Here is a 22725-nt window from a genome sequence, read left to right as displayed (position 1 = left end):
GGAAATTGACATTTTATTATTTTTATTTTTTTCCCTTTGCCAGAGTTGATGCTGCTGGCTAATATATCATCTTTTTGAATTTAATGGAAGGAGCCGAACTTCATGCCCTCCTTTTAGATTTCACTGTCTTGTTCTCATTCTTATCCCACATTGCAGTCACACCAGGCATGTCCTCATTAATAACTATTACTTAGAGCATGGCTGATGAGCTCACGGTCTTATGTTATGAACTACATCTACCAGCATGCACATATGCTAATGTTACATATTTTTTTTAAAAAAAGCCAGCCTGCAAGTTTGCTTAGTTTGATTGATTATGGAGTGCCGTCAATGATGGGAGATATTTGTAAAAGTTTACAGTCTGGCACCCAGCATTTGGACTACTCTTTTGGTTATGCGTTCCTAATTCCTATCCTATCCCCGGGCATTCTGGCTGCCTGAAATGCCATAAACCGACTCCTGCAGCTTCCATTCACGTAAATAAAAAACACCTAGAAGCTTCTTCTACAGGCACTTTCCCCACTTTTTCTGAGGGGAAACCTATAGTTTACCTAGGAAAACTATACATTGTTTTTTTCGGGAGAATCTGAGCTTTCTAAATCTGCATGAGTTTTCATGTATTTCCACCTCTGCAAAAAGATTTATAGCGCTATTCGCAATGGCAATAAAGCAGTTTTTACAGGCAAAAAAACAGACAATGTGATAAAAGAAAAAAAATAGCGTATGTGTGTGTACAATAGGCAAATTGTGTGTTGTATGCGTGTGTAAGTGCTGTGAATGTGTGTGACTCCCCCTGATCCCCCAAAATTGAATGTATGTGTGTGTAAGTGTGAATATAAGTGTGAATGTAAGTGTATTAGTACAATAGGGGTGTGTGTGTCTGTGTGTGTGTGTCTCTCTGCAGGTAGTCCAGGAGGGCTTCTGGTGAGTGGGCGGAGCTGAAGGGCCAGGATGCGCAAACAGCAGGGCATCTAGATTTCATTGTGCCTGCTGCTGCCTTGGGGCCCCTGGGCGATTGCGCCCCAGGGGCCACTCGTTCCCCGCTTCTGCTCGTTGGCTGGGGGACAAGTTGGGACGGAGTGAGCGGCTTTACAAGGCGCTCCTCCGTTCAGAAAATGCAGGCAGCAGCAGAGCACGTACATGTCACGTGCCTGCTGCTGCACTGGAATCCCTGGGATGATCGCGACCCAGGGGCCCATCCTTTCCCGCCTAGGCTCATTGCCTAGGGGATGGGGAACCTGCCAGGAACACTAAGAACGGAAAGAGCGGCTTGTAAAGAGCCGCTCTTCCGTTCTGAAAGTGCAGGCAGCAGCAGGCCACATATGCTGCATGTGCTTGCTGCTGCCTTGGGGCCCCTGGGCGATCGCGACCCAGGGGCCACTTGTTCCCCGCCTAAGCTCGTTGCCTAGGGGCTGGGGAACAAGCAGGAACGGAGCAAGCGGCTTTACAGGCTGCTCCTCCGTTCCACAGTCTGCAAATGCTGCAGAACGTAGAATCTACGATCTGTGGCATTTTAAGTTACTTTGCCACAGACCGTAGATTCTGCGATCTGTGGCATTTAAAGGGTTAAAGATTTTAGTTTTGAGTTTACATAATAAAATAAAGACAAGAATAACAAATTATACAAATTTAGAAAGGAAAGAAAAAAGATAGAAGAGGAGAAGAGAAAGAAGGCCTCAAGGGCCATAAGAGGTGGGATCGAGTGACTATATATTTGAGTATCTGTATAACACATTATCTTTGCACTGCTACCCAGGTGCTCCATACTGCATCAAACTTTTTGGGGTAGCATCTGGCTACATATGTTAGTTTCTGTTTAGAGAGAGAGTCGTTGATTTACTTTTTCTAAAAATTGATTGAGGGGGCTGTCATAGATTATGGCTGATTATTTAATACTGTCATTCGTGACAACCCAGTGTACTCCTCAATATCTGTTATCTACAAAAATATTATTTTATTTGCTGGAGGAAGGGTTGTTCCGACCTGAGGTGGCCAGCTCCATGCAGCTCTCTCTTTTCTAGAGAATGTGAATATCTACAGAGTGGCCCTAGATGTTCTAGAGAATTTGCACTTATCTATACTTTCCCCACCCCATGCAATTGGATAACCCTCTCCAGTAAGTCTGGAAAAGTTCTATCTTACACATTGGGTATGTCCCAGGGAGCGAGTCATTAGGCACGCAAATACCTAATACCAAATACTAGGTAGTCACAGTATATTTGCTGTGCATAAGCAATGTAAAGATTCTTGACTTAGTTGCCTTTTTTCTGCTTCAGTAACTCCATTACACAGCAAGGGATGCAATTCACATGTATATTGCATTATTATAAATTGCCCCCATAAATAATTATATATGGAGAGTGTTCTACTTCCTACTGTACATTAGCCGGATATTAAAAGCCATTGAAGAGTTCATTCAGCACATAAAGCAGTGCCTTTATACAAGTAACTTCAAGAGGACGCATCATATCCATAAAAGGATATTGTCTTCAATTATCATCCGATTTATAACCACATGGTTGGATTTCCACCATAGGAAATGTATGGCAGCTTTGTTTTCATTTTAAGCTATTATTATTTTAAACTAAAATTGCACTTCTGAAGTGCTGTGATAGCCATACTGGTGATATAATGTTTTCCTCTTCTGTGTCTAAGTGGTTAACTAGCATTGTTTCAGGCTCCATTTGGAAGTAAGAATTAATTTGGCAGTACATCCCCTTGCCCCACAGCCCTTTTGATGTCATAGACTGCGAGCACAGCCCCTATTGTCACACCCCTGGTGATGCCATAGACTGACTGAAAGAGAGCATGGGAAGCTTGTTAGACAATTTTCATAGCACTGTTGTGACTAAGGCAAGCCTTTGAAATGCTGTTGAATTAAAGGATCAGTAACATCAAAAAATTAAAGTGTTTTAAAGTAATAAAAATATGATGCAGTGTTGCCCTGCAGTAGTAAAACTGCTGTATTTGCTTCAGAAATACTACTATTGTTTATATAAACAAGCTGCTGTGTAGCAATGGGGGCAGCCATATAAAGAAGAAAAGGCTCAGGTTACACAGCAGATAGCAGATAAGCTCTGTAGAACATAATGATGTTCTCTGTTATCCACTATTTAACCTGTGCCATATAGCCTTTTTTCAATTTCCGCTATTGCTACACAGCAGCTTGTTTATTTGAACTATAGCAGTGTTTCTGAAGCAACAGAAACAGTACATGATATTTTCATTACTTTAAAACACTTTCATTTTTTTGTGTTAATGTTCCTTTAAATACCGGTTTGCTTTTTATTACAACTTGAGTCTCTAATGTAATTAACCTATTAGATGGGTTTTTATAAATAGAAAGTGATGATAGTATCCCTGTAGTAACTTACTGTAGGGGAGACGCCTATGCTGATGTCCTGATTAAACAGCAAATGTTGAGGAATAAGTGCTTTAAAGATGGTAGAACTATTGTTTCCATAATGTACCTTTATTTAAGTACATAAGGCAGCTGTACATAAAACAGTCTTGTAATCAAGACAGGAGCATTAAGTTCTTTAAGTTCTCCTTGAATGGGCAGCTCGATAACATTGGAGTTGGTGCAAAAAAATTGTTTGTACTTTCGAAAGAAAATCATTTAATTGATGCAGCAATTACAGTATAAGAGAAGAATTAGTCCAGTTATAACCCATCATTTTGTTTTTAACCCAGCTCTAAATTTTCATTGGTAACAGTAAAATTAGCTTCTCAGCATCTCTTTTATGAAATATTGAACCTTCACCTTTTCAGAATTTTGCATATAGTGAGATTCCAGATTGGGGATTCGTTTGCTAATATTTATGAAACTTGGAATTTATGGAAATGGTATGGGATTTATAATCTAAAAACTCTTTAAAATCAATGCTCTGACAATTTTCTGTTTAATATTTTCTCTCTCTGATTCTCTCATCCTCTGTAATAAAAAAAAAAAAAACCCAGTACATTTGTATTACCTGAATATCGTTGTGTCTTGAAATAATGTAGCAGAAGTCAATCTTCTTCATATGTATTTATGGATATGTATGTATATTTATTACATAAATATTCTTATTTACATACTTGTGTGCAGAGCACTGTTAAGCAGAATAATACATTGATTGATCAGAGGTCAATACAATAATAAATACAAAGAACACTTAAATCCAAGGTAAACTGACAAGAGTTAGAGTCAAAAGAAGGGTGGTCCCTGCACTGTAGAGCCTACAATATAAGTGGTCTGTTACCCAGCTAGTTTCTGCTACATTTTATCAGGTCCACCAGTGCAGAGAATAATGAAGGCTAGACACCGCATTCAATAGCAATTAGATTTACACATAACTTTAAAACCACTAGAAATCTGTAATCAAATGACATTGAAAAGTTGCTTAGAATTATTTTTTTCATGCAAATTGTGCAGTTAGGCTCATAAATTTTGGACAGAGACAACTTTTTTCTAATTTTGGATGTGTACATTACCACAATGAATTTTAAATGAAACAACTCAGTTGCAGTTGAATTGCAGACTTTCAGCTTTAATGCAGTGGGTTGAACAAAAAGATTGCATAAAAATGTGAGGAAATAAAGCCTTTTTTTAACACACACTTCATTTCAGGGGTTCAAAAGCAATTGGACAATTGACTCAAAGGATATTTCCTTTAAGTCATTATCAATGAAGCAGATAAAAGCACTGGAGTTGATTTGAGGGGGGGGGGTTTGTGGAAGATTTTGCTGTGAACAGACAACATGCGGTCAAAGGTGCTCTCCATGCAGGTGAAAATTCTGTGTACCCTGTGTTATTTATATGTAGTATAAAGTTTAACCATTGTTTGTGAATATACTTAGTCGTGTGCAATCCTGTAAGGTCTGTGTGTGTGTGTGTGTCCAGAACAAAGGATGCACACGGGTAGTTTATCCAAAAAAGTTAAAAAAAACGTACATTTTATTTAGTACATAGGTCGTTTCAGTTTGTATCTAAGACCATTCTCAAGACCATAATATATATATATATATATCTATATCTATATATATATCTATATCTATATATATATATATATATATATCTATATCTATCTATATATATATATATATATATATATATATATATATATATATATATACCGTATATACTCGAGTATAAGCCGATCCGAGTATAAGCCGAGGTACCTAATTTTACCTACGAAAACTGGGAAAACTTATTGATTCTAGTATAAGCCTAGACACAACTACAGCCCTGTCTCCCAGCAGCGCACATTTCGCCAAAGAGACCCCCCAGCGATCAACCGGACTTCTTTGCAAAGCTGATGGTGACAGAGAATTGCCAAACGGATTACTGTGTGCATTGTCCCACTGTCCCACTACCATGTGCAGAGGGTGCTGTGTGATATTGCCATCACTGTTAATCTTTCATATAACCAACAGAGGGTGCTGTGTGATATTACCATCACTGTTAATTCTTCATACAACCAACAGAGGGCGCTGTGTGATATTGCAGTCACTGTTATTCTTTCATATAACCAACAGAGGGCACTGTGTGATATTGCAGTCACTGTTATTCTTTCATATAACCAACAGAGGGCGCTGTGTGATATTGCCATCACTGTTAATCTTTCATATAACCAACAGAGGGCGATGTGTGATATTGCAGTCACTGTTATTCTTTGATATAACCAATATAACCAACAGATGGCGCTGTGTGATATTGCAGTCACTGTTAATCTTTCATATAACCAACAGAGGGCGCTGTGTGATATTGCAGTCACTGTTATTCTTTGATATAACCAACAGAGGGTGCTGTGTGATATTGCAGTCACTGTTATTCTTTCATATAACCAACAGAGGGCGCACTGTTATTCTTTCATATAACCAACAGAGGGCGCTGTGTGATATTGCAGTCTCTCCCCAAGTGAACTGTTGGTATAGGAATGATTAAAAGTGACTGCAATCTCAGCTACTGCCCGCTGACCCGAGTATAAGCCGAGGTAGACTTTTTCAGCACATTTTGGATGCTGAAAAACTCGGGTTATACTCGAGTATATAGGTGTATATATATATATATATATATATATATATATATATTCGAGTATAAGTCAAGGTACCTAATTTTACCTATAAAACTGGGAAAATGTATTGACTTGAGTATAAGCCTAAGGTGAGAAATGCAGCAGCAACTGGTAAGTTTTCCTAAATTTGGCCACAAAAAAAAATGTAATGATTGAAAAAATTTCCATAACAATAAGTATCAACCCCTGAGTGTTAATGGCCATTCTCTGGCTAGGGCAGGATTTGGAGACAAGTGACCTGCTTACTGTACCAATGTGAGTAAAATGTGTTGTCCAGATTTGTAAAATAAGCAGGGTAGTTGTTTCTAAAAACTTTAAAAATAAAACCCAATGCAATCCTAGCATTACATATTTGCCCTGATATATAGGCTATAAACAGCAGCTGAAATGGCTTGTATATTTCACAGAAGAGTTGTAATTATTTTGAATCAATCCAGTACACACTGTGTTTGATATGTGTGTGTACTCATGCAGCAGCTGGTATGAAAGAGGTATAGGAAGGAGAGGGAGATGGAGAGGGGGAGAGAGAGAGTGTCCCATAGTATTGGCACACTTAACTGCACAATGAAGACAGGTAACTGCACAACGAAGTTCTGAAGTGCGTCGGCAGCACCGCATGTCACGGAAGATGCAGGAGGGGATATCGCCGCATACCCGTATACGGCAGGAACAATGTCATGCAGTGAAAATGTCGTCCGGCTAAACTTATAAATACAGCCAGGAACGAGGCAGCTGAGCAGGGCACCCAAGGACATTTCATGAGCGCAATTGATGCGCTTTGGGTCATTGTGTACATTGGCTTTATCTACTGACTTGAGTATAAGCCGAGGTACACCTTTTCAGCACATTTTGGGTGCTGAAAAGGTTTGGGTGCTTTTGGGTCGAGTATATATATATATATATATATATATATATATATATATATATATATATATATATATATATATATATATATATATATATATATATATATATATATATATATATACATATATACATACACACACACACAAATTACACAATTTACCACAGCACAACTTTTAGTTACAAAGTTTGTACAAAGTATGCATAAGCTGACGCTCTCCGTCAAGGCAGTGTCCATGCCTCAGTCCTATCAAAGTGAAAAAAGTATTATCTTTGGGGGGAGAAAGACCATACCTGCTATTCTCTTTATTAATATGATTGCTTCCAAAGACACCATTCAGCGGGGTTTGGGAGAGCAGGCATTTAAATGAGAGCGCCACCTTCCCATAATATATAAAAAACACAATGAAATGCAGCTCATCCATTACCTTTGGGTGCACGTGGTCAGGCTTGATATACAAATTACACAATTTACCAAAGCACTCCAACTCCAATATTAGCACTCCAAAACCTGTTTTGTACAACTGAACTGTAACTCTAATAAAAAAAAGAGACTTTTAGTTACAAAGTTTGAAACTCCTTTAAAACCCATTTTTATCTTCACAAAAGACCTATGAGTGCGGATTTCTTTGCTCTATATATATATATATATATATATATATATATATATATATATATATATATATATATATTTTTAAAAGTATAAATATGTGTGTATATATATTTATATGTATAAATATATATTTGTGTGTGTGTGTGTGTATATATATATGAATGTTCATTTTTATATTTTGACTATGTGTATTGTAAAACGTGATCATGTAAACGCTAATTTCTGATTATTATGTATGCACTGTGGTGACTTGCTAATGTTTACTGAGTATTTTTAGTAAACAAATTTTTTTGATCAGTAAATGTTCCCTAATGCCTCATCTGCACCGATATTTAGCTTTAATTGAATGTTATAAATTTTAAATTCCAAGTCACACGCCAGAAGAGCGATCCCTCTTATTGACGGGACATGGTAAGCTGTGCATTTATGGCTGTGCACAGTTTAGATATTCTCCCTAGTCTTCCTCAGGAATAATTCCCTTCCTATATATATATTTTATATATATATATATATATATATATATATATATATATATATATATATATATATATATATATATATTTATATATTTATATATATATATTTTTTTTTATTATTATTATATTAAGGTTATTAGAAAACACAATCTTTACAACTTATTTTTAAACTTCCTTCCCTCCCCATCTTAGAGTGTTACCAAGGAGGGGTGACTATTAAGCCTTGGGAGATGAATATGTAATTACGGAGTTGCAGATCTGATTGGCTGTTTTGCCAGAATATTCCGTGCTGCATTTTCTATATTTGGATTCACCCTGTCACTTCAGATGGAAAGATAATTATTGGCATGCAGTTGCTGCTGACACAATCTCCTCCAGGTTTAGGTGCTAAATGTAGGTATTTGAGTGACATAAGGAGGTTTTTTTCTGTGAGGCTCCAGAGGAGAGGGAAATGTGCGGATACATTGCACAAATATAATTTACTGAATTATGCTAAATAGTGGAATACATTGGAATGCCTTTTTTTTAATTCATACATTTTTATTTGTCCTCAGTCCTGCAGGGTATTCACCTCACATTCAGTTATATCAGCACATTAATAGTGTATATAGCCAGCAGGGCTCTCTTTAGTTGTGCTGGTGCCTGGGGCAAATCAGGTGCCCATTCATTAAAATATAAAATAGGACTGTCCTGCCAATGGCCTTTTAGCTGCTGTTGGACTATAACTTCCAGCACCCCCCCCACACACACACACACAACTTCTTTTGACTTTGTCATTGTGTGCTGTGGAGTTCTATTCAACAGCTGTAGATACGGCAGGTGTTACTGCCACCATCTTGCCATCTTGTCCCATGATCTCCTTTTACCTAAAACTGCTGAAAACCCTTAATTAGGAACGGAAATCTGCTTCACAGCCCACCCCCATCAAAAAGAAAAACTATAGATTAGGGTTAATAATGTGCATTATTTAATTACTACAGGTATAGGATCCCTTATCCGGAAACCCGATATCCAGAAAGCTCCGAATTACCAAATGGCTGTCTCCCATAGACTCCATTTTATCCAAATAATCCAGATTTTTAAAAATGATTTCCTTTTTCTCTGTAATAATAAAACAGTAGCTTGTACTTGATCCCAACTAAGATATAATTAATCCTTATTGGAAGCAAAACCATCTTATTCGGTTCATTTCATGTTTAAATGAATTTCTAGTAGACATAAGGTATGAAGACCCAAATTACGGAAAGATCCGTATCCGGAAAACCCCAGGTCCTGAGCATTCTGGATAGCAGGTCACATACCTGTATTACCCATTGTTATAGGACATTTACCCACAGACACCCACTGTAAACCGCATAGGGACCCAATTCTGGATACCGGCCCACAGGTATTAGATTATGGGTCGGAAACATACATAGTGCGTATGTATCAGTGGGTTTCCTCGATGCACTCTGGTTCCCTCCCACACTCCAAAACATACCTAACATAAGATAATTGTCTCTGGCTAAAACTGGCACTTGTGTGTGAAAGTGATGGGATCTTAGATTTTAAGCGCCACTGGGATAGGGAGCAGGGCTGTATTAACCATGTATGTTCTCAAGGTAGAGTCTTGCTGCGGGTTCAATACCCGCAAAAACCTGCGGGTAGAAGTTTAGGGTGCGGTTATAGACACGGGTCGGCGGGTTGCGGGTCTTCTCAGTAACGATATTTACTCTTTTTTTCTGATCATGTCTACTTCCGATGATGTAGAAGTTTAGGGTGCGGTTATAGATGCGGGTCGGCAGTTTTGCGAGTCGCGGGTCTTCTCAATAACGATATTTACTCCTTTTTTCTGATCATGTCTACTTCCGATGATGTCACTTCCAGTTTACAATGACAGAACTTCCTGTTTTACCTTTTTGTCCTGATCACATCAACTTCCAATGACAGCAGTTCCTGATTCTTGATGGACTGCGGGTCCGGTTTGCGGATAAGGTACTTGCTGGTCGGGTAGCTGGTCCAAGCGGGTAAGAATGCGGGTTGCAGGTCCGGGTTGCGGGTATGGGTCGGGTATGGATTCCAAAAAATGGACCTGTGCGGGACGCTATCTGTACCTCGGGCAGTAGCTTTAGGAGGGTGGCTCTATAGCAAATAAAAAATGCACAAAAAAAACTCACAAGCCCACTGCTGGATATTCACTGCTAAATCTGGAGCTGGGGAGTCTGCAAAAACGCACCTGACCATAACCTGCCTGCTCCCAACCTGAACCCTATCCCATTCACTGCGTCCTCATTATTTATATACTCATGCTTGTCCTGTGCATCTCTGATATCACAGATATCGTGTGTTAGGCAGGCACAAGTATATAAATATGCTTGTGGCAGGGGGCTGCTGGGGCATTTTGGTGCAAGATAAATCTGCAGATGGGGTGTAATAGACCAAAATACAGCCCTACAAGGAATGATGTGTATTTTGCATAATCTCTGTAAAGTGCTGAGGACTGTGTTGTCGCTGTAGAAATAATGGACTATAAAGAACTAACAGCACCAGCCAGTGCAAACACATTTAACATTGATTGATTGTCCCTCTTCATTAAAATAGTGCCCCCCTCCCCTCATTCTAGCTTTAAACTCTCTCCTTCCAAAGATCATACCAAGATGCCAGTATCCCTCAGTGCAATTAACCCTTAGCCTTCCAGGCACTGCAGTTTCCATGTAGACGTAAACCGCACAAGTTGCCATGGATACTTCTGGGTTTGAACATTGATAGTTAAAATGTTCACTTCCTTCCCCCACATTCAGATATTTTTAACCTTCATATATTGATCTGTTCTCGGGTAATCATATCAGTGGTGAGAGATTCCACTGGTGAAGCAGGTTCATTGGGTTTTAGAGGAACATAGCTGGGTTCCAATAGAACTAACCTGCACTCCTAATCAAAGGAGATGTGAACATTGTTAGTAATCTGTCGACTTTATCATTTATATATAATAACTTTCTGCAGCTTATAAATACTTATCCTCAGATCCAACAATTATATTCTCCTTAACATCAGCTCAGCATCTTGTACATGGAAGAAATCTCAGCAAATCTCAGCAAATTTCCTTCCAATATTTATTTTTCAAAAAATCTTTTTTGTTTATAAAACAAAAAAAATGTCAATTTGGTAAAATAATTTAGAATTTCAGTTATTAAACTGAAAAAAAAATTATTGCAGGGGACAATATATTAGGACTGCTGGAAAATGACATCATTGATCAGGGGTTTTAATACTTTTGCAATTTGCAAACTGTAAATTTTTTGCCACCTGAGTGCTTAAAAGAGAATTAGTTCTAAAAAAAGAATTAGACTTCTTACAAGCCAACCACAGTCCTGTAGCAGGGAAAATCTGGGCCTCTGAAGATGCCCCGAGTAGCTCCAATTCATCTTTTCTTCTGATATACAGCACATGCTCTTGGCAGTGAATTAAGGTGAATGAGTAACTAATTCATATTTACATTACATGGCTAAATTCTGCATCAAAATTTAATTTATTAATGATTAGTAGGATCAGCTTCTATAACCAATGTAACCTTGCTTTCCGCCAATGTTTTGATGATTTCCGACAACCTCTAAGCTTCTCAACAGTAGCCCAGAGCACACTAGATATGTACAGTGCTGCTGGCACACAAAAGATGGCCTAACAATATCCAAGATGAGATCCAAGAGAGCACTTGGGCAACATTAAATGCTTGGATTATTGCTGTTATAGGACTGCTGACCCTCTAAAATTAAATAGTATGTTCAGTATATATAATATAAAATTTTATGCAATGTTCATATAGCGCCGGTGTTTTGCACTCTTCCCTGCGCATTGTGAATTATCCTGTTCTATTGCCTGTAATTGCTCCATCCATTCTTTTTTTCAAGAGGCCCAGCCCTCCGTTAATAAACAGCAACCCCGCAGCATGATGCTACCCCCACCATATCTCTCTGAAGATAGAAGTGGACAATATTAAGCTGTTTTCATAGTACTGGGATGGCATGGTATGGTACACCCACACGTGTATACATTTTTATATATAGAGTTACATGATTGTTTTTTTTGGGTCAAAATACAGCTTTTGAACTGAACTATCACTGCCTGATAGATACAAAGTATATTTTATTCTCAAATATGAATCTGGCATATTAGTGCCCACTGTAAATCGATACATTGATTACCCTATGCCTTCCTCACAATGTTAATACAGACAAGCTAATTACATTTATCACTGAAGTACATGATGGTTTGCACATAGGATTATTATGTTACCAAATCCTTAGAAATGTGGGACTTTCACTGAAACTGACAATCATACCTGGAAAAATCTGTACAGGGTATTTAATCTCTCCCATACAAATGTGTTTACACCGACTGCCTGGAATAATATTTATTACTTCGTGTGTTCTATTTGGAATATAGACCTTATATGTGAGAACTTTACGGACTCATATTAATTCATATTAACTCAAATTAGTTCTCGGGCACCATGACCATACATGTTCTTCACAGGTAGACCTGTCTGAATCACTCACACTCCTATCACTTCACAAGTGGTACTTTAAACAAGGAGATATGATCATTCCTGGAGATGGGAAAAGCTGAACTATCTGGGAGCCAATGTATTAAAAATACAGATAAATACTATGCAAAATGCTTTATATAGCTCTGGGTACAGTAAAGTTGCCCGTAGTAAGGAAAGCTGTCCCAAGAATGAGAGTGAGTGTATGGGCCAGTTGCACATAGAGATGAAAATATAACATTGGCAGGTGAACCACCATCAGTTCATGTACATGATCATCTCCCACCATGAAACTACATGTGCCTCTTGTGGCCACTTATGTTTACCTTTAGTTCCATCTCTTATATTTATTTTTGTGTGTTCTTCTTAAGATGGGTCTTGGGAAAACCCTCCAAGCCATAGCAGTAGCGTATTACTATCGGGATGAGTGGCCCCTTTTGGTCGTTGTTCCTTCATCTCTGAGGTACCCATGGATTGAGGAGATGGAAAAATGGATTCCAGAGCTTTGTCCAGAAGACATTACCGTTATAGAGAACAAGACTGATGTTGGGTAAATCTGCAACTTGTTGTTTTATTCCTTAGATTGAGCTGTAGTTCTGTGACCACCTATAGAAATGATCTTGAGACACATAACACTAGAGATGAGCTTACCTATTCCTGCCCCTTCAGTTTCTTATTGGGCCTTTCATTTCTATGCTCTTCTTTCTCTTCCCCCCCCCCCCACCCCCACTCTTCATACTCTCTCTCCATGTCCATTTTCTTTTTGGAAAGAAGCACTTCCTCTCTGACATCACCTCTTTTTTTCTGGCTTGAAACGCTCTATCATCCTTTTCCTCCTTTACCTTCCACCTTTTATTCCAACTTCTTCCTCCTCTCCTTTTAGCCCCCATTTCTTCCTTCTCTCTTCCTTTATTTCCTCTATCCTCCATCTGCTATTACATAATCGTCCCTATGAGTTTCATATCTCAAATCAGTTTCCTCCTCCCTTCTATCACTCCTCTGCTTTGGAACTTATTTCTACACCCTCTCTCTTCATCCCCTATTACCCTCTCCTCTCACTGTGGCTCCTTTGGCTTTTTTTCCTTCTCCCCAACCTTCTGTTGCTTTGTTCTTGTCTTAGCTTAACTATTATGTGTCACATATGTAGAATAATTTACCCCCTGCTGTACTCCGCTCTGAAGAGTTCTTTTAGTCTAAATCACATGAAACCTCACACACATTTTTCTACAGCACAAAGGCAAAAACTATATAGACAGGTTTTTCTGGACAATATCTTTTTCATCTGTTCAGTTATGAAGGATTTGCGCAAATCTCCCTGCAGTTATATAGGCTGTGCACTTCAATAAAGCTGAATGGAAAGTGGAAACTGGATCTGAAACTGAAAATGTCAGAATCTTGCACCAAGCCCACAAAAATGGCATTATGAGCCATTAGCTTAAGCTTCCTACATACAAATTACACTGTGGTTATTTTTTTGGAAGCTAACACAGGTCCCATTAACACAAGTATGTTAAAAACTGTAAGTTTATACTTCCAGGACGTAGCCCTTAGACTCCTCCATAGAGCATATGTGTCACCCAAAATAGCACATAAAATTGGCCTAACACAGACACCTAAATCTGCAAGTGCAATCACCCCGATGCCACTTTAGTGTATGCACTGTGGTCATGAAATTAAATGCTCTATGGAACACAGTCCTATCACATATCGCAAGCTGGTGCGATATCACAATAACTCGGACAAACCCACAAAAACTGTTGGGATTATACCCCACACCCATTGACAAAACCACCAAAATTAACATCAGACTGGCAGATATAATGGTATTAACCACAGTTAAGACCTTCTTGGAATTTTGGACTAACACACAACCACCTCCAAAACAACTATGGGAACGCAACTACAATGGGTCTTGGCATTGCAAGAAAAGTAATTCAAAGGCTCACGTTTCTTTTATATTTGGAGCAAGTACCTAGAAACATTGGAAGGACAGAAACAACATAAACTACTAGCCCCCTTCAGATATACGAAATGGTGGGCAGAACCCTCGCGGAGGAAAACTTACCTACCTAGACATTTGCCTCCTCCTCCCTCTCTCTCCCCACCGTTTATATCTAAATTAATGGAAGCTACCTCCTAAAGTTCACAAACGACGTGAGAAAAAAGCTCTCCCCCCCTCTTAACTGCCTCTCTCAAACACTAATTTACTCTCTTCCCTTCCACTCTTTCTCTCTGTTCTATTTCCTGCTCCTGTCTGTTTATTTTCAAGTTTTATTGTGCTGTATTTACTTGTAATGAAACTGTGTTAAAAGTGACTGATGTTGATCAACAAACTCAAGAAACAATGGTATTTGTATACAAAAAAACAATGTACGGACTTACAATTTAAATTTTTTATTTACTTTTGGAAATACAAAAAAAAGTTTGATAAAAAAACAAAAAAACCTGTAAGTTTTGAGTTGCCAACAGATGTCACTACTGAGCTAAATTCACAATCAGTCTACAGTGTATATATCACAAGTGGCAGGATGGCAGTAGCTTTTATAACAAAGGGGAAGCTCTTTGAGAGACCTTTCAATATACCCCATCCCTGACTTTTGTTCCAACTAAAAGTAGGTCCTGTCTCGGGACCTACTAATCACCACCCACACTGGGGCTACACCCCTCTTTTAAATAGCATATTGAGGTGATTCCTAGCATTTCATTGCCTGTACAATCGCCTGACTATGAGCACACCAGTAGGTACAGTTAACTGCCATTTAAGTGACTGGGGGGGGGAATAAATTTAGTATTTTCTCCAATTGCACAAGTTCACAGTACTCTTGGGATCACCGTGTGTGACATTGCCCATAGGCTTATCTCAGCAATCATTTTAGGCAGCATTTGTAGGGTATTTACTACATTTATAGCTGTACAGTATTTCTTCTTACTTCTGTGCAATGATCGGTAGAGAGAATTTTTATACATTCGCTGCACAGCAACTACTGTATTAAAAGACTAATTTACTGAGTTTACTAATCAGAATGACTTTCCGTTCTATTTCCAGGAGGATGTCAGCTTGTAAAGTGACAGTCTTGGGGTATGGCCTGTTAACCACTGATGCTCAGACGCTAATAGATGCCTTATACAAACAGCACTTCAGAGTGGTTTTAGTGGATGAATCTCACTACATGAAGTCTAGAAATGCATCTCGTAGCAAATTGCTGCTGCCAATTGTCCAGAAAGCCACAAGAGCACTTCTACTCACAGGGACGCCAGCTCTTGGAAGGCCTGAGGAGGTAATTGGTAGCTGAGTGCACAGCCCTTGGGATACGGTGCACAATTCTGTAATAGTAAATTGCACTGGAAACCAACTACTGCTACACAAGAACAATGTACAGTTAGGTCCAAAAACTTTTTTCTAATTTTGGTTCTATACATTACCACAATGAATTTTAAATTAAACAACTCAGATGCAGTTGAACTGCAGACTTTCAGCTTTAATTTAGTGGGTTGAACAAAAAGATTGCATAAAAATGTGAAGAACTAGAGCCGGTTTCAACACAATCTCTTCATTTCAGGGGCTCAAAAGCAATTGGACAAATTAAAAAACTGAAAAAAAATGTTCATTTCTAATACTCGGTTGAAAATCCTTTGCTGGCAATGACAGCCTGAAGTCTTGAACTCATGGACATCATCAGATTCTGGGTCTTTACTGCAGCGGCTTTCAGTTGCTGTTTGTTTGTGGGCCTTTCTGACCGAAGTTTAGTCTTCAACAAGTGAAATGCATGCTCAACTGACTTGGTCATTCAAGAATATTCCACTTCTTTGCTTTAATAAACTCCTCGGTTGCTTTGGCTGTATGTTTTGGGTCATTGTCCATCTGTATTATGAAACGCCTCCCAATCAGTTTGACTGCATTTAGCTCGATTTGAGCAGACAGTGTGTCTCTGAAAAGCTCAATTCATTTGGCTGCTTCTGTCCTGTGTCACATTGGGGATAAACACTAGTGTCCCAGTGCCACTGGCAGCCATACACCGCCTCCGCAAGTTTTACAGATGATGTGGTATGCTTTGGATCATGAGCTATCCTGCCTTCTCCATACTTTTTTCTTGCCATTGTTCTGGTACAGATTGATCTTTGTTTCATCTGTCCAAAGAATGTTTTTCCAGAACTGTTCTGGCTTTTTTAGATGTTTTTTTCCCAATCTAACCTTTCTATTCTTGATGCTTATGAGTGGCTTGCACCTTGCCGTGCACCCTCTGTATTTACTTTCATGCAGTCTTCTCTTTATGGTAGACTTGGATATCGATACGCCTACCTCCTGGAGAGTGTTGTTCACTTGGTTGGCTGTTGTGAAGAGGTTTCTCTTCACCCTGGAAATGATTCTGCGATCATCTACCACTGTTGTCTTCTGTGGATGTCCAGGTCTTTTTGCGTTGCTGAGTTCACCAGTGCTTTCTTTCTTTCTCAGGCTGTACCAAACTGTAGACTTTGCCACTCCTAATATTGTAGCAATTTCTCTGATGGGTTTTTTCTGTTTTTTGGAGCTTAAAGATGGCTTGGTTCACTTGCATGGTGAGCTCCTTTGACCACATGTTGTCTGTTCACAGCAAAATCCACATACAAGCACCCCCCTCAAATTTACTCCAGGGCTTTTATCTGCTTCATTGATAATGACACAACAAAGGAATTGCCCACACCTGCCCATGAAATAGCCTTTAAATAAATTGTCCAATTGCTTTTGAGCCCCTGAAATTAAGCGGTTGTGTTAAAAAAAGGCTTAAGTTACTCACATTTTTATGCAATCTTTTTGTTCAACCCGCTGACTTAAAACATGACTTGAAAGTCTGCAGTTGAACTGCATCTGAGTTGTTTCATTTAAAATTCATTGTGGTAATGTGCAGAACCAAAATGAGAAAAAAGTTGTCTCTGTCCAAAGATTTATGTCAGTGACCATATAAATGCACAAGGCTGCAGCCTGAGTTATACAGGGAACACTGAGGAGCACTCATGTATTATAAGGGATAATTTAACCCTACTATAAATTATGGATTTCTCTGAGGGTTATGTGACCATATAAAGGCACAAGAATGCAGGCTAAAGGTGTCCATAGACATAACAATTATGATCTTTCTTGGAAAAATTCTTTCCAAAAATGATTGTTTGTTTCAATACACATGTTTAGGGCTGAATCGTCCGATAAACCGGTAGAAACAATAGAATTCTACCTGTATCTGACGACTCAGCACTAACAATGGCCAATGTTTGGGAGCCTTCAAAGGCACCCGATTAAAATTTTCCTTCCAGCCGACCAATATCCAAGTCTTCTGCCGATATCAGTCGGCTCGTTTCCCACCATAATGCACCGAATATCGTACCAAAATTTGTTTTGTAAGATATTATCTGTGCGTCTATGGCCACCTTTAGTTATACAGGGAGCTCTTAGTATTATGCATGTGTTGTACAAGATAATTTCAGCAAACAGAGGTATGGATGGAGCACATAAGACGCAGTCTCTGCCGCAAATAATTATTTATTGCATCACAACATGTTTCGGATCACAAGGATCCTTTATCAAGTGATCCGAAACATGTTGTGATGCAATAAATAATTATTTGCGGCAGAGACTGCGTCTTATGTGCTCCATCCATACCTCTGTTTGCTGAAATTGTCTATGGGTCTTCTGGTGTGGCCTGACTGGGAGAGTGAGCACGATACACAGGTGAAGGTGACTGAACGAATTTGCTGAAAGTTACAGTTGTACAAGATAATGTAGTGTACATTAGAATGACATAAAAACTTTCTGAACATTTTAACAAATTTTAATCAAAATCTTAACTTCAAGCAAGGTTTCCAAAAATATTTTTCATTATCTTTAATAGTAAATTATTATTTAAACCCCATCTTATCTTTATGCTTTGCTCTCTCATCCACAACTTGTCATCACTTGGGGGTTACATCGTAAGGTGGTGGGCGGTATGCAAAATGATTTCTTATTTAGGGAAATGCTCGGGTCAAACCTTTGCTCTTTAGAATGGAAGAAACATCTTGCTCAGTTGAAGTGGACTGTAATAGGAAAGAACTCAAGCGCCTCAAACATCATTATCTCTTCATGTTTTTTTTTTTCACTCCAACCCCTGCACCATCTCATTTACTTCTTGCTCCACATACTGTAGTTCCCCCCCCCCCTCCCCAGTCGACAGAATCCAGGTGTCTGGCTGGATCAAATCCTTAAAATGATGTGACTTTTTATCACACAAAAAAGCAAATTGCAAACCCCTTTTAACTCTTGGATTTGTTTTGAGATTTGGCCGAATCCTTAATAAAAGATTCAGGATTCAGTCGAAATCACAAAATAGTGAATTTGGTGAATCCCTATTCTTTATAAAATTGCTATATCTTTTGCTTGAGTTTGTTTTTAAAAAAAAATAACTTCTATATTCAGAATTCTTTCTTATGTTTTTATTCAAATGGAACAATGAAACCTTATAATTGTATATGTATTTTTTTTCATACAGCTTTATATGCAAATTGAAGCTCTGTTCCCGAAAAAGTTTGGAACCTGGACAGAATATGCCAAGAAGTACTGCAACGCACACGTCAGGTATAATTATTATAACTTGAAGTTAGCAATAATGTCTGCCTACGATTAGTTTTTTCAAGATGGCCTAATAGCTACCCAATACTAGAGCATTTAATTTTGCTGCTATTACTGGGGCTAATGTTGAGCTGCAGCTTTATGTCATGCAGAGATAAAATAAGCACCGGCTTCGGTCCTTTACATCCCTGCCTCCTTTGCCAGTAAGTGGCTTAATGTTCTGGAATAGAGAGAGCTAACTCATATATGTTAATCTTTATTCAGTGCAAATTGTGCACCTTCACCATCTCCCCACACAAATCAGGACTAAAATATAACATTCAAAGTATTTATTCTTTAGTTTTAAGAAGGCCTGTGGTAGTTAATTCTTAAACTGACACAGCTGCAAACAAGGCCAGTAGCTAATACTCATCTGTTTATATTGGGCCCATTCCTTGAGGACATGTGAGCCTGCCACTGTATAATACTAACATTTTGCAATGTGGCGTCCCAAGAAATAATATATGCAGCGTGCAGGTACATTAATAATCAACAGTTCTCTAGAAGGTTCACAGAGCCAGTTTCTCTCTTTTGGCTCATAGATGACACGGCAGTGTAGATTAGTAGAGAGAGGGATATTTTGATGTAAAAATAGCATAGGGGATATGGATATATGGAGTTATCCCTGAGTTACATTAAATAAAAAACAAAACCCATGGCTCACCTCAAAAGTGGCACCTTTGCTTATAGTCAATAATAATTTAGCGTTTTATAAATACATGTGAATAATAATAGTCATCTCAGCAATGCTTAGCGCTGACATACAGGTTCATTTTAGGCTTGTGGCACACAGGGTTGATGATTGGCTTTTCTCCACCAGCAGTTTTCATGCAGGCAGAGAAAAACTGATGTGCTTCCAAAACAGAAAAGCATGCATTTTGGTGCCAAATTTTGCTCTATAAGTGATCACAGTGTGCCTGACAGTGGACCAAGAAAAATGAGTTAATAGGAGCGCATCGACTTTTCTCTGGCAGAGAAAAGCCAATCACCAGCTCTCTGTCCCTCTAGCCTTGGACTTAAGGACAACCTGAAGAGAGTACTCAGTGGAAGCTCATACACTGATAGTTTTGAAAATACAGAGAACATTCCCAATAAAAATAAGGGTAAGAAAGTACAATCTGAGAGGTGTAATTTTTCAGGAATTTATATTTCCCATTGGTTTGCAGGTGTTTATATCAATTTTCAACATAGTGTACCTTGATGGGAACTATTAGCTCACCTTTGACTCTATTAATCTGCCAAAAAGTGTGAAAAAGCAGATGGGTAAGTGCAAAAAGTGCCCATGTGAAAAAAAAACGCCCTTTACAATTTTCCTAATCATTTCTATAAAGATATTTGCATTAACTAGGGATTTTACATCGTCATGACTGCCTGCAGAAACCATAGCAAAAACGCAACGATAACAGGACATCTGCTTCAAACGAAATAGGTGGTGTAAACCCAAAAACATTTTATCCAATTAAAGAGAATGATATTCAAAGCAACTTTCCTATGAATGTTTTAAAGTTATATGTAAATGTAGCTACTGTTGAAAAGTTGCATACAACATACATTTTCTTTCCTTTGGCAAAATTGTATTTTGGGGATTACATCCATTTCAATAGGAATAACTGTTAAACCACTTCAGATACATAATCTTGTATGTGAACGGTGGAGATATTTTTTTTTACTAGCTGCATGAGCATTGAAGGAATTGTTCAGTATAAATATAGAAACTGGGTAAATAGGCTGTGCAAAATAAAAAATGTTTCTAATATAGTTAGTTAGCCAAAAATGTAATGTACTGTATAAAGACTGGAGTGACTGGATGTCTAACATAATAGAACGAACACTACTTCCTGCTTTGCAGCTCTCTTGGTTTCCACCAATTGGTTACCAGGCAGTAACCAATCAGTGATTTGAGATGGGGCCACATGGGTCATAACTGGTTTTTTTTTTTGAATCTGAGCTGAATGCTGAGGATCAATTGCACACTCACTAAACATTTATGTCCCATGTGGCCCCCCTTTAAAGTAAAGGGCTAACTCCGAGCGAGAGAGCTGAAAAGCAAGAAGTAGTGTTCTTTCTATTTTGTTCGACATCCAGTCACTCCAGCCTTTATAAATTACATTTTTGGCAACTAACTATATTGGAAGCATTTTTTATTTTGCACAGCCTATATATTTGCCCAGTTTTTATTTTTACACTGAACTGTTCTTTTAAGCATAGTTGCCTTGTAGAGGTGGGTTGTGTCTTAGCCAGGGAGCTACCTAAAAGGAGTTGGTATGTTTTTCCTGTTGTTTCCTCCGGTTCAGGTTAATTGGCTACTTATAAAATTGATCACAATGAGGGTAAATATGCATTTAGGGGCCTGTCACCCCCTTTCACAAGTGGTGGCAGGCAGTTTCTATTTATGTCAATGACATACAGCACAGCTAGATAACCAGTGTTTTTGTGCCACATGCCTTCCTCTTGAAATCATACACAATGTCTCTTTTTTTTTCTCTCTTAAACTTTAGGTTGACTGAAGAGTTTGGAAGCATTAACTAGGGGTTTTAGCTGCACTTATTAGCTTAATAATGTTATCTCTTTCCCCATTCTTCCTTTTTTTAAAAAAAAATATTTTGCTGTTTCCAGTTGCCCTCCATGCACTTTTGTTAAAGAATGAGAAAACCGCCTGAGGACTTGTGTTTCTCACAGCAGCCACAGCTCCTATTAATGTATGTAACTGGGGCTCTGCATTAAATACAAGTTAATGCCTTGCGTTGAATATCCAAGTCACTGCCTCTCACCAGACCCTGACTTTGCTAAAAACGCAATAAAATAGTAATTGAATTCTACCGGCTGCTTCTGATGATGCTGGCCTGTTTCTTAGCCTTGCAACCAGAGATCAAAGGGGCCTTTGGGAACATAATCTTGTGTTCAACAACACAGATAGAGCTGCTGTTTATGAAATGTATTATAAGAGGTGGAGCAGCCTGCACAGAATATTAATACTGCTAAATCCTGCTTCCGAGCCAGTGAGACCTACATCAATAGCTCCATAGCATGCATTTGGCCCCTCCAGCGGTGAGTGTTTAATATGCCTTTTGAGATATTGAGAGCTTACAAGTGTTTTTTTATGTTTTACCCTAGGTACTTTGGCAATAGGACTCAATGGGATTACAGAGGTGCTTCCAATTTAGATGAATTACACCAGCGTTTAAGCAACATCATGGTCAGGCGGTTAAAGAATGAGGTTTTAACCCAACTGCCTCCTAAAATTAGACAGCGGATCCCTTTTGAATTGCCTAAGGACGTGGCTAAGGTATGCTCTCCTTCTGAAGCAAACTCTGTCTGCTTTGCCCATGGAACTAAGAATTGGGAATTTTCAATAAAAATAACATACCTCCTTTGGAGAGTTACTTTCTTGCTTTTTTTTTCCATCAATAGTTTTTTAATTGCTTTTTAAAACATGCAATGTACACATAAAGCAAAAATATGACATGTCTTGGAACAAGTATATACCATTTAATATTACATTGTCATGAGTGAGTCAACTTAAAGATGAGACACAAATAGAACTAACTTTATCTTGTTTTTTTTTTTGTTTT

At 38.5% G+C, this 22725-nt stretch overlaps 1 protein-coding gene across 1 annotated transcript in view; it reads left to right on the top strand.

Annotated features, from left to right (window-relative positions):
• Nucleotides 1–22725, top strand: part of zranb3.L (zinc finger RAN-binding domain containing 3 L homeolog) — a 156521-nt gene that overhangs the window by 76723 nt on the left and 57073 nt on the right. The window contains exons 4-7 of the mRNA XM_018235689.2: nt 12906–13084; nt 15581–15812; nt 19035–19120; nt 22268–22439. Of these exons, the coding sequence (XP_018091178.1) occupies nt 12906–13084; nt 15581–15812; nt 19035–19120; nt 22268–22439 (669 nt within the window). The remainder of the gene's footprint in view (nt 1–12905; nt 13085–15580; nt 15813–19034; nt 19121–22267; nt 22440–22725) is intronic.

Source organism: Xenopus laevis, chromosome 9_10L, assembly GCF_017654675.1.
Source record: "Xenopus laevis strain J_2021 chromosome 9_10L, Xenopus_laevis_v10.1, whole genome shotgun sequence".
Lineage (NCBI taxonomy): Eukaryota > Metazoa > Chordata > Amphibia > Anura > Pipidae > Xenopus > Xenopus laevis.
This window is presented reverse-complemented; position numbering and strand designations above follow the sequence as displayed.